Source organism: Impatiens glandulifera, chromosome 7 (genome assembly GCF_907164915.1).
Source record: "Impatiens glandulifera chromosome 7, dImpGla2.1, whole genome shotgun sequence".
In the NCBI taxonomy this organism is placed as follows: domain Eukaryota; kingdom Viridiplantae; phylum Streptophyta; class Magnoliopsida; order Ericales; family Balsaminaceae; genus Impatiens; species Impatiens glandulifera.
This window is the reverse complement of record NC_061868.1, coordinates 44,241,904-44,255,559: the sequence shown is the minus strand read 5'-3', so window position 1 is coordinate 44,255,559 and position 13,656 is coordinate 44,241,904. Positions and strand designations below refer to the sequence as shown.

At 25.5% G+C, this 13,656-nt stretch overlaps 1 protein-coding gene across 1 annotated transcript; it reads left to right on the top strand.

The window, feature by feature from the left end:
* Positions 1–5,649: 5,649 nt before the first annotated feature.
* LOC124910826 (LOB domain-containing protein 39-like) lies at positions 5,650–6,629 on the top strand. Its single transcript, XM_047451510.1, has 2 exons — positions 5,650–5,847; positions 5,930–6,629. Exons 1-2 carry the CDS (start codon positions 5,664–5,666, stop codon positions 6,370–6,372), a joined length of 627 nt encoding a protein of 208 aa, XP_047307466.1. The 5' UTR covers positions 5,650–5,663; the 3' UTR covers positions 6,373–6,629.
* Positions 6,630–13,656: the final 7,027 nt, after the last annotated feature.

Below are 13,656 nucleotides of genomic sequence, written 5' to 3'. Positions count from 1 at the left end.
CTATATCAATATTTCAGCTTTACATGTTATTTTTATTTTTATATAAAAAATGACATTTTGAATAATTTAATTTGAACAAGTTACTTTTTTATTTTGAATTAATAACTCATAATTATTTTAAGAAACCAAAAGATCACGAGTTCGATTTTATTTGGAAACACTTTGAGTTTAAATAGGGTCATAGCTGTGGAGATATCATTGTAGCTCTCCTTTAATAAAAATAAAAATTAAAATTAATAACTCATGATTATTCAATTCACCTATTTGAGTTTTTTTTAAATTTTAAGAGAGAAAATTGGTAATAATTTATTGATGATTTTGAGTTGGTGATAAATTTTTTGATATAATATTTAAAGGGTATTCATATATAATAATAAAAAATATTTTAATTAATAAATTAAGTAATTTAATTGATAAAATGAAGAGATATGATTTTAAATTATTTAAATAATATATAAAAAACAATTAAGACCAAATAAAAAAGACTGTAAATTTTCTCTAAAGTATTATTTTTTTTAAATTTAAAACTTACCATGATTTTCAAAAGTTAAACTTCCATATATATTTTTAGAATTGTATTTATAATTATTACTTTGATTAACTTTTAAATAATATATATATTAGGTATTTCCGGTCCATGTGGATTAAAACAGAAATATATTGAAACGATTCGCCACATAAAAGTGGGTCCCAAAGAGGAGTGAGAAAACGTGCAGCTGCGACGAAACGAGGCCGCTCAATGCTCAGTCTTAGGAAAAGTCTTTTAATAATATTTTAATTATACTTCCACCCACTTATTTACCAATGTGCCACTCAAATGGTAGACATTGAAGTTGACTATTTATTTTATATTTATATTCATTTATTATAACTCGAATCCAAATCAAATATATTACTTTAATTGTGTATATACATTATTATTTTTAATTTTGTAAAATTAATTAAATCTAAGACAAATGAATTAATTACATATTTAAGAAAAGAACAATATGTATATATATGGAGTATGAAGTATGGTTGTTGTTAATGGAAGGTTGAGAGAATTTTGAGGAGGTTGCGTACGTCAAAAGTAAATATCTCCATCATTTTTCTTCTTCTTTTACCCACACTTAGTGCATTCCAACTCATTTGATTTTTAATTACCCTGTTTGTTTGGATTCAGCTCAATATATATTTTGTGCTCTTTCTTCGATTGACGACGTTTTTTTTATAGGTCTCTATTACACAAGTACGTATCGACCATGGTGGTTCTTTTTTTGGCAAGTGTTTTTTCACCGAACAAATTAATATCATCTTTCATTGCCCCCACCAACCTCATCGGTAGACAAACATGCCTTGGCATGTTAGATCTCAATTTTATATGGTTTATACTAATTAGTTAATTTTAATATTGCAGCCTATCTATTTTAAACTTTAATTATATAATTAATATTTATTCTATTGAATCTTTAATTTTTATTTTAAGAAGCTAGTAGGACTTATAGTTACTACTCATTTAATTTATTAGTGTGTTATTAATGAGATTCAAACTTAGGGTATTAACTATTAAGTGGGAAAAAATTAGAAAATGAAACTTTTGTCATTTTTATATTGAAAATGCGAAGACTTTAAGATTTTTACCGAGACAACTTTGAAAAAAAACTGCAAACGATCAAAATCAATATTTTGGACGCCTCAAAAAATCACATCAATTAACGAGTCAAAATTATTAAAAATATTATAGAAATTGTGGAAAAGAAGATAAAAATGTGCTAGGAAAGGAAAATGTACAAAATTTGTAGTGTCGTTGAATCAACGTTCGATAAATGACAAGTTTAACCTTCTTTTGAGTTTTCGATATAAAAATTGATGTTTTTTAATGAGTCTACTTGTTTTTCATTTTGAAAATCATAATTAGTGTGATGTGAAAATGTTTATAACTTCTAACTATTTTTTGTTAAATTTTTATAGTATTTTTTACCATCTTCATAATAATCTTTTCTCACATTAATATTGAAATTACAAACAACTTTAATAAATGCAAACTTTAACTTAAATATAAAATAAAATTGAGAGTGTTCTCTAATATTAGTGTTGCTTTGCCTAGTCAAAACATGAGTTCATTCTCAAATATCTTATTATTCTATAATTATCAATACATATTAATAATTTTTCTCATACCTCAAAAGAACACAATTATTTAAAAATAACCTATAAAAGAACAATCCCTTAATTAAAGTCCAACTCTGACTAGGCCATTCACCATGTTTGATAATGAGAATTAATATATAACAATTTATCTATGAAATAATAATAATAATAAATAAATGATTTGTTAAGCAGCCAGCGGCGTCGAATTATAACATAGAACATTAAAGTAGGGATTAAGGAGACATCTATAATGACGGAAGGGATGACATATTTATTATGTTAATTAATAAATATAGTGAATCCAAAATCATTGCCCTTTCATCAATATAATTAAATAACTTGGAAATAGGAATCTGTTCTTTCAGTACTTGGAAGTTTAAAAATATGATGACGACACTAATTAATTAAGCTTTAGATTAATCTATTAAGCCAAAACCATTACCTTACAAACAATATTTATTATTATTAATTCAAGCTTAATTATTCTACTTCTACATCTTACATGGACCCCACGGAACCTTTCACTCAATTTTTAGGTCTAATAAATATTTTACTCTTAAATATGTTATATAATTACAAAAATTAACAAGTCTATTTCAATAATTAATTAGATCAATCTTTATCATATCAATTAAAGTATTTTTAATTTAAATTTATTTTTTAAAATTGTAGTTTTATTAAATATTAATAATACAAAATTTTAGGATAATTTTATTTTCGAAAATAGTTCATATATATTAAAAAAATGATAAAGATCGACAAAAACATTATATGAGAAACTAAAATAAAAAAATCACAAAATATTATATATAAAACGTATACAAACACGTTGTCAAATAGCTTATCAAGCTGAAGTTAATCGAGGAGAAAACATTTTTCCAAAACAAATATTAAAACATAGTAATAATAATAATAATAATATAACGTTCAACTATTTATCTTAAATCAGATAGTTCACCACAAAATAATAAGATATTAGTCGTTTCAATCCAAATAACTCAACAACTATCTAAGGACTCGAGCATTACCTAATTAAACTTAATCCTAACCTAAAAAATAGACGGGATACTAGTCATAAATCTTTATGATAAATAACCCAACTTTTTATAACACAAACAATACATACATAAGTTATTTAAACAGCCCAAGAGTAGAAGTTATTTTGTTATTTTAACTTGTATATTTTTGTTAAAAAATATTTGATTTTCACTATAAACGTAATAATAGATATTAACATTAAATTAATAGAAAGAGGGCTAGGGAATAAGTTATTAAAAACTATTTAATAAAAAATAGAAAATAGGAAAAGTGGTTGGGTGAATGACTTAAAATATGATGTGCGAAGGCAAAGAAAACTCTTTTGATTGTGCATGATACCTTTTTATATGCTAAAGGGTATTTCATCCATAGGTGGAACTCAAAAGGTTCTTAATCTTGATTTTATTTCAATTTTTCTCCATCCAATTATCCAATTTTCTTATAATAAAATAAATAAAAAAGAAAGTCAAATCATAAAAAGTGGGACAGTTCTCCCCATTTCTATCCCACTGAGAGTGCAATCCACGTCATTAAAATAATATGTTACATTTATTTAATTAAATAATATATAAAAGAAAAATGCTGCGGAAAATCGACGGTGGGAACCCTTTGTAAATTAGATTCCTTATGGGAGGTTAATTTTCTCCCCATCTTCTGGACCCCACTTTCACAAGTATATACTCTCCCAACCTAAACAAACAAAAACATTCTAATTTTTTTATTCTTATTTTCTTATTACATTGGGAATTTTGGACCAACATATTTTTTAATTTGTATTTTTAATGAATACTTAATTGTTAATTTTTTAAAAATAAAAAAAAGTAAATTCTTTATTGATTTTTTTTTCAAAATTAATTTGTAACCTAACTTATATTATTTTGAAAATTGTCCAAATGTATAGACAATAAAATACTAAAACTCGAGTACACCGCACACGAAACAACTATAGTAACTCACCCTGAGTTGTATCATAACTTAGATTATTGTATATATTTTTTATTTCACTTGACATAATTTATATTATTATATATATTATATAAATTATATATATATATATATATAATTTAAACAAATATAAATAAAGATAATTTTTCAAATCTGTTTTCCACATTTGTTCTAAGATTGGAATCTAATTCCACATTTTACACTTTTGGAGTTAAAATAAGTTAGTTTTAACTAATATATTTATTCTCTTTTGATTAAATTATATATATATATAATATATAAAAGTAATAAAAAAAAATAAAGAAATAAAAAGTTTGAAAAGGTAGTTGAAAGATTGAATATAATATATTTTTTTATAATAAACTTAATTTTGTCTTTAATATTTATTAACTTTTTTATTTGTGAACAATCTTAAATAACTTATAATTTTATTATATATTAATATATATATTTTATTTTATAAATTTTAAAATCTAAAATATTTTCATTCAAGTAATTTGTTTTTTATAATCTCAAACTAATAAATTTATTTGGAAATAATCTCCATCAATCTCAAATAACCCATAAACAAACAAGGCCACATATAATTTATTATATATACATATATATGCAACTAGTCTCTCTTTCTTTATTATTTTATTATTGTCAAAGAAGACAAATGTACATTTTGATAAGTTAAAGAAACAACTGAAGTAATGTAAATGATACAAATTGAACCCAAAAAAATAATAAAATAAAATCAAACATTACAAAGGAAATATCAACAAAATAAAAAAAAACAAATTAATGAAAACAAACTAAAGAAGAAAATAGTTGACATGCAATGTAAAACTTCTTTTACCATCTTCTTTCATTTTACCTTGATTTTTATAATCTACTTCTAAGTGAAAATATTTTAACTTTTATACATATAATTTAATGAAGTGATATCACAATAATAAATTATCACCAAATTCATGCCTTTTTAAACATCTGTTAACATGTTTTGTGATTTTTTTTTTTTTAAATATAAGAAAGGTTAGAATTACGTGGAATAAACATTATTTTTCTATGGCGTAAAATATAAGCTAAATAATATTTTTTTAAATTCTGATAATCTCATTTATATACTTAAACGACTTCTGTCATTTTGCATGTTCATGCATTTTTATTTACGGGTTTTATGTGTCGATATACACGTCAAAAGACAAATGTTGAATTTCAGTAAACCATAATCTATTTCAGATTTACGAAATCTCGTAGACACTTATTTTCTTTTTTTCCAGCTCTTTTCCCCACTTTACATTAATATGTGTTTGAAGAGAAATGTTTTTTATTGTGATTTATTTTGTTTGTTAATCAAAACTATTGGGATGATTCTCCTTCAACCAAACAAGTCTTTAAAAAAATGAAAGCGGAAAACAGCCGCAGCGGAAACCATAACTTGGGGATTGAGAATATTTAACTAGGGTTAATTGTTAACCCAGGTCTTTGGGGCTTATATAATAAGCCCATCCATGGCTTCATTTTCATTCACTTAATTTCTTCATCTTCTTCATTGATCATAGAAAATGAGTTGCAATGGTTGCAGAGTTCTTCGAAGAGGATGTAGCGAAGCTTGTCTTCTCCGGCCATGTCTTCAATGGATTCCGACTGCTCAAGCACAAGGAAACGCTACTCTGTTCGTCGCTAAGTTTTTTGGCCGGAGCGATCTTCTATCGAAGATCGATTCCGTTCCAATTGAACAACGACCTGGTATGTCAATTCATCCAAATTTCTCAAACCCTTTCACCAATTCCGCGTCTTGATCTGAGTTTTTCTTCCATTGAATTATCAGCTCTGTTTCAATCCTTGCTGTTCGAAGCTTGCGGAAGAACACTGAATCCAATTGGCGGTGCTGTTGGACTAATGACATCTAGAAACTGGAATCTATGTCAGATGGCGGTTGATACGGTGCTCGCCGGCGGAGTAATTCGTCCGATCGCGTTTCCGAATCCGCCGATTTGGTCTCCGAGCGATGAGGAATCAGGTGTGACGTATCAATCGGTGGCGCAGCCGAGGAGATGCTCTGTTTCGAAAATTGAGGATGTGGTATCTCAGGCAAAGGTAATGTCCGATGACGGAAGGATGAATCGGTCGCCGGCGGTGAAGCGGGGGCGTTCGATCATGATGTCGTTTGAACATAGAGATGAATCGGATGTGTTGACTAGCTATTTAAAGGAGACGACGGATCGAGAAGGGTTTGATGATCTTCCAAAGCTTTTGAACTTGTTTGTTTAAATCGATGGCGATTGATTAATGAATTAAGCCATTGATTAGAAGACTAATTATCTTCATTAAGACAAGAACAAATTAGTAGGTTGAAGAGAATAGTAGTTTTTTTTTTTTGGTTAAAAAAAAAATCACATTTGACTTATATATGTGAGTGGAGGTTAAAAATTAGGGTAATATTTTTCTTCTTTTTTTTTGTTTTGTTTTGATGAATGGGAGTAAGTAAATTCCGGCTGGTTATTTTGGATGTAATAATCACAAACAATCTAAATTATCCATTTAATCAAATTGCAATAATTATAATACTTTCTTAGCGATACACAATTGTATGATATCATGCTAGTTTTTCTTTAGTGGAAATGTTTCCAAAATAATTGTAGGATGTCATGCTAGTTATTTATTTATTAAAAAATAGTTACGACGATCCACAATTATGACGACATTTTAATTTATTACGTGTTTTTAATAAGAATAAAATATGAGATATTTGGTCTTTAGATAAGACTTTTTTATTCTAATAATTTTTTTTTAGATTAAATATTTTTTTTAGATGATAACAAAATCTCTTTAAAACATTTCTTTAAATCAAATAAATGTGTTATCATAGGAAAATGTAGGAGGGTTATTTAGATGTAATAAACGGATTTAAATGAGAACCATATTATTTAAATTATTCTTTTAAATTAAATAAATGTCTTGTAATAGAAAATGTATATCACAATTCATTTGGATCATTTAGATGTAATGAATTGCATTAAATTACAAATCTATTTAAAATGTGATTTTAAATTAAATAAATGTGTTATAATAAGGAAATGAACATGTAATAAACTGATTTAAATGACAACAAAAACTATTTAAAATGTATGTATTAATTGATGTCTTAATAACAATTAATGTTATATCCATAATAAATTAAGAAAACTATATAACTAAACATGTAAACTCTTGCAAAATAATTTAAATCCTCAAATTTATTTATATTTATTTAAGTTTCTTAAATTTCTAAATATTTTAACATTTTTTTCAGGCATTTAATTAAGAGGATTTCAATTTTGCCACTTAACTTACAAAGTCAAAAAAATTCCAAGGTGGGATTGACCTATATGAACACATCTAGATGTGGCATTTATTTATTTAGAAGGAAATCATAACAAAAGTTCAAACTCTATTACAAGTAACTATTATAATTGACCCAAATATTAGATTGGAGGGGCGGCTTTCATTTTATTGTTTGTTAGTATAGACAATCGTTTCAACAAAAACTTAATTGATTAAGAAAACTAAAAATAACGATAATCTCGAAGATGTTAATTAACTCAATGCAAAAAATACTTTGTTAATGTTATCATACCATACTTTCTTGGTAAAAAAATAATGAGATTGTAAAATTTATCTTAATGTCACCATACCATACTTTTTTTTGGTACAAAAAGAATGAGATTTGTGCATGAACCCATACCAAGAAGCTCAATTAGTCAATTTGAATTTGATTTAATTATCAGGTGTATATTATTTAATATGATTTATTTTAAAATTAATAATTTAGGTCAATAATAAATACAATCTTTTGACTTTAATAAAATGAAAAAGTACTTCATATTCTTTAATTCTTATTCAAATTTCACAAAGCCCCCTAATTAACTTTATTACATCCCAAATTTGGAGTAACATGGAACCACACTTGGTCTAAAATTCAGACAAACAATAAGATGAGTTTAATAATAAATAAATTTAATTTTATATTATTATATCTTCAATTAAAAGTAATTATTATTATTTATTTTTTAACTAAGTTTATTTCTTAAAAAGAATTGCACCACCCTCACATTACCCTCCTTACCACCATTTTAATTATGACATTCTTTATTGTGTTTGTCGATCGAATCTAATTATTTTTTTAAAACGTGAATTCATAACTATTAAATTTAAATTTATAACCAGTCATATATCATAAATAGGTTGATTCAAATATTATATATATATATATATATTATACAATAAAATAAATTCAGAATTATAATTTTTCTAATTGTTTTATCCAATCTTATTATATTTATCATCCTTAAATATAAAGTTATAATGTTGTATTAAATAAGACAACAAGCTAATGATTTGAAATATTTTAAAACAATTATCTTACATTAATTTTCAAAAATATATATTATTTATTTATTCATAGTCTTTCTCTATTATAAATAAATATTGAGTTAAATAATTATATATATGAATTAATTATGGTTCAATGTGAGTTGGGTTTGAAAAGCAAACATTATACTCTAAACTCTCTCGTTTTTTTTGGATTTGTAATTAAATGTTGTTATTAACCGTTTTTAAAAAAAAAATATTCTCAACAATAATTAAACTAAACTAATATGTATTTATAACTTATCTATAATTTATTTCCATATAATTGTTGTTCATATATCTTTTTTTAAATATGCATGGTCTGCTATACATGAATCATAAATCTCAACCAAATCATTTTTTACTAGTTTCTATACAACAAAGGGTTGTGAAAAAATTAAATTATTTTAATAATTTTTTATTTGTTTCTAATGTAAGGAAGTGAGAATTAATATTGTTTTCTTGTTCAGGCAATATTAATTAGGTTGATTATATATTAATTAAACAGACATTAATTAATCCTATCCAACGTCATTTATAGCCTCGTGAAGAAACAAACAAATGAGTGTGGGATTAAGAATATAAAGTACAAATTGACAAACTATGTACCTAAAGTATTATATAATGTTATAAAGTACATAAATATTTGTATAGAAATGTTTAACAATTCACAAATATATAATAAAATAATATATTTTCAAGTAAAATTAAACATACAATTTTACTGTAAATATTATCACGCAAAAAAAAGGATAGAGATATTTTTTTCCATATTTATAGTTCAAATTAATATTTTGTCACATTATTCAAATAAAAAACAAAATAATCTGAAAAGAACACTCACATATAATTAATTAATTATTGGATCAATAGGTAGTGAGATGCAATGTACTTAATGGATATATATATTATAACATTTCAACATATGTATAAATATATAATGGTATCTTTTGTAAGATACCACTCATATTATTAATTAATTAAACTTGATTTGATCTTATTATTTAAATAAACAAGTTGTCGGTCAAGACATTATACTAAAAACTAACTGGTTGTTCTTCTCAACTGCCTTACTCAACATGATTTGATTAGTAGATTAATTAATTAACTAATTAATTGTATTGGTTACATGTTTGTGTACTCGATCAAGACTAGTTCATTTCAATTAATTTTGTTATAACCTTTTCTTTTATATATAGACCAAATATAATTGGTTAATGAATCTTTTATTCCCTTGAATCTTTCATTCCCTTAAATACTTATGTTTTTTTTAATATTGTCTAATCTAAATTAATAAAGTTGTTAATAATAATTTAATTATATATATATGTATATATTAAGTTTTAACAAACCCACGAGATAGGTAAAGTGACATTATTCTGGTTTAAATGATTAAAGATTAATAGTAAGTTAAATTATCCATTTGACTAAATTTAAATATTTAATAGCTGCCTTTCAAAATTGGGGTGAGAAAAAGAAAGTAAATTTGTTTTTATTTTTTAATTCAATAGTTATATTTTATTAAATAAATATAATAAGTTTCTATTATTTTTAAAAAAATATATATATAATTTAGTTAGTTAGATGCTTTGTAACTACATATAGAAAAATTGATAAATATTTGATAGTTGATAATTTAACTTTATTTTTTCTGATTTTGAAGGTCTATGTTAGAGATGTCAAAACTGTGTAGCCGACTCTTTATATATTCATGAATAATTATGATTTTGAAAGAAAAAATAAATTGTTACTAAAGAAAAAGTTAGAGAATTGGTAATACTTATAAACAAACCAAGTCTTAGCTTATAAGCTAAGAGGGTACCCTAAACCATTGTGAAGTGAACAATGTTAATGTTAGGTTCCAATGCTTTAGGAGGGGGAGCCCCACACTTGGTCATAAAATGACCAGTTTCATGGACATATGACTCATTGCTGACATTTAAAATTGAAACATCCATCTCCAGAAAAGACTGTCAGTTATGGGACACACATTTTGATTCCTTAGCAAGATATTAATAAGATTTTTTTTAAAGTGACAAGGGTAGGTTTAAAGCGGAAAGTCTCAAATTCGATTCACATTTCTACTTGGAAACACCTTGCATTTTAATTGTAATTGAGAGATAAATTATTTATAAAGGATTACATTGGTCAATTAGGACCAAAGTTAAATAATTTTGACCCAATAATTAAACTGACAGGAGTATGAATTAAATGTTTTCCATGGATATGATAAAGAAAAACAATAGGTTTATGAACAAAATGAGAGACATCAAAATTATTTGTTGGAACTCTTCGATCCTCTATGTTTCTATCTTATATTATTTTATTTTGGCGTTTCTTGTTTGACCCCTATAATAAGTATATTAATCGGGTCAAATATCACGACAAATATGCGGGGATCGCTTTGCCCATGCCCATACCTTTTGATAGGGTTTCTTCTTTTTCACCATGGGATCTTTCCCATTTTTCTGGAGCAAATCCCACAAGACATGAACATCTTGGTACTCACAAGCTTTGACATCGTACTTTAGCTTCATCAACCCTGTAACAGATTATTGATCAATTAAATTGCGCATATCACAATCTAATGAATTTTCTTATAATTTTAGTTCAAAACTTTAATGTACGATTTTTTACAAAATTATAGGTATTAGGCCTCTTACTTGTTTGGGCTATCTTCTGTGACATTCTTTTTTATTTAAATTTATTAAAAATCTTAGGCCTTGTTTAGTTGTTGGACTTGGGCCTTTATAACAATACTTCTCTTTTATCAAAAAAATAAATAAATTATACTCTCTTATAAAAATATCTGTATTTTATCCAATTCAATTTTTTATACCTGTCCGTGAAATTTTGTATTCACATTGTATACTTGATAATATTTTGATATATTAAAATTTTGGTAAGATACAAGTAATATATCAAAATTTATATAAAAAAGAAAGAATTGTTATGATGAAACATTCTCTTCTCTTGTATCATCATCGTAGATTTATCGTAAATACATGACTAAATCATTATTCTTTTCTATAAAATCGACTACCCATTAGAGAAATATTTAGTTTCGAGAAAGGGATTAAGAATCTCAATATATAAATATTATTTCGAAATGTACCAAAAGTTGAGAGAAGAACCTGTTTTACGAATTCGGAGGCGGTTGGCGATTCGTCGCCAAATTCTCCTCATTGAAGCGGAGAGATTGCAGCAAACCATGGAAAGGAGCCGGCGCCTCAGGCCCCTCCGCTTAGCCGCTGGCCTGACCTGGCTCCGCCTCCTCTGGTCCGTAGTCTGTCTAAAAGTGGTCAGGTTAATGGAATCCTCCATAGACACAACAACAAAAGCTCACCCGATCAGATCCTAACTAACCGACGGTTATCCGTTTTTTTCTCAGCCTTCCACTCAAAACAGAAAAAACAGAAATCTGTTTATTTTCAACAGAAAGTTCAAGTCCACATTCTCTCTCCTTCAATATCATAATGCATTAGAGACATTCCTCTGAATCTCACCATGATTCTCCAGATTTTACTTACTATACATTATCACAATCTCTCGCATTCTTTTTGATTTTGTGCAATTTCAATTCGTTTTTAATATATATAAGTTCGATTTTCAGTTAAAACGAATGAAAATGAAATTTATTGGAGTACAATAACAAAAATATTTATTTAAATAATTTGATGATAATATTTCTTTTTATATTAGTTTTGGTTGGGAAAGACTCTAATTTAGAATTGTGTGATGTTTTAATTCTAATTATTTATATGTTTGAAGACTTAAAATAAATAATTGAAATTTTATTATAATTCTAATATAAATGTATGTTATATGATATTTTTTCAATCATTTTATTTATTTATTTCAATGTTGTAATTCTATACTTTTTTTTTTTCAACTGCATGAATTTACTTTTAATTTAATTACAAATCTAAAGAAAGTATTATAATTATACACATTCATACATAACCTAATGAAGATTTTAACTATATATACCAAAAGTTTGATTTTGTGTATTTTGAATAAATTTCAGAATCAAAATTCAAAACTTTTATAAACATTTAATTAGTCTCAAAGTGAATACTTTAAACACCTTTTTTTTTTTTGAAGGAATAATAATACACATTTTCATGATTTATCATTCAATCACGAAGAAATAAAAAAATGGTGAAACCCATAAAAAATAGATAAATGTACAAATATTATGATTCATTCTTCTAAATTATTTCGTTTCCTCCACCAATGCCTCGGTGAGATTAAATAATCAAATATATTTATTATTTAATATTATAAATGTTGTAAAGATTTGTTTGATGAAAGAAAAAGTTTTTGGATTTAAATAACTCAACATATCAAACAAGCTTAGCATATAAATAAATATGAGGATTTGAAGCGTCTGTGGGATTGAGTGATGGGCCAAAAGCCCCGAAACAATTGAGCCCAAACCACAATTAGGATAGTTCATTCAGGGTCCAAGTCCAACATACAAAAACAGAAAAAACTCTTCTGGCCCTGGGGTCGGGGAAAGGAAAGCGAGCCAGAAATAGATTTTTAGTTATATTATAAAAAAAAATAAAATATCAAACATAAGAATTAATTGTTTTTTCTATATAATTTTAAAACATAAAAGGTAATAATTTTTTTTGAACGAATGATGACAGTGAGTAAAAAAAAGAAGGAAAAATTCTATCCCATTACTTATAAGTCAATAATAGCATAAACTCAATCTAACAAACTAATTAAAAAAAATATGTGTTAAGTCGTGTACTTGAGTAACAAGACCAACATTTTATTCAAACAAATTCTAACAAATCCATCCCTTAGTTAAACTAAATTGTATTTTAATCACATTTCATTTTCAAACACTCATCAAACTTTTCAAATCTTCAAAAATCTCAAATTTTAAAGTTTTTGTCATAATATCAACTAATTATTCTTTTGTCCTTCAATGAATTGATAATGGGTGTCAATGTGTTGATCCTTTCATGCAAAATAACATTTTAAGACAATTTTATAGTAAAAATATTATAAAAAAATTTGTAATGCATTTGGATTGTGACTATGGAGTTTTGATAGAATTCTTCTCATCTATTGAACACACTGGTTGTCACCAATTCAACTTTAATAATAGAAAAGTGTAACAATTTGTTGTTAGTCTAAATAATCATGCTA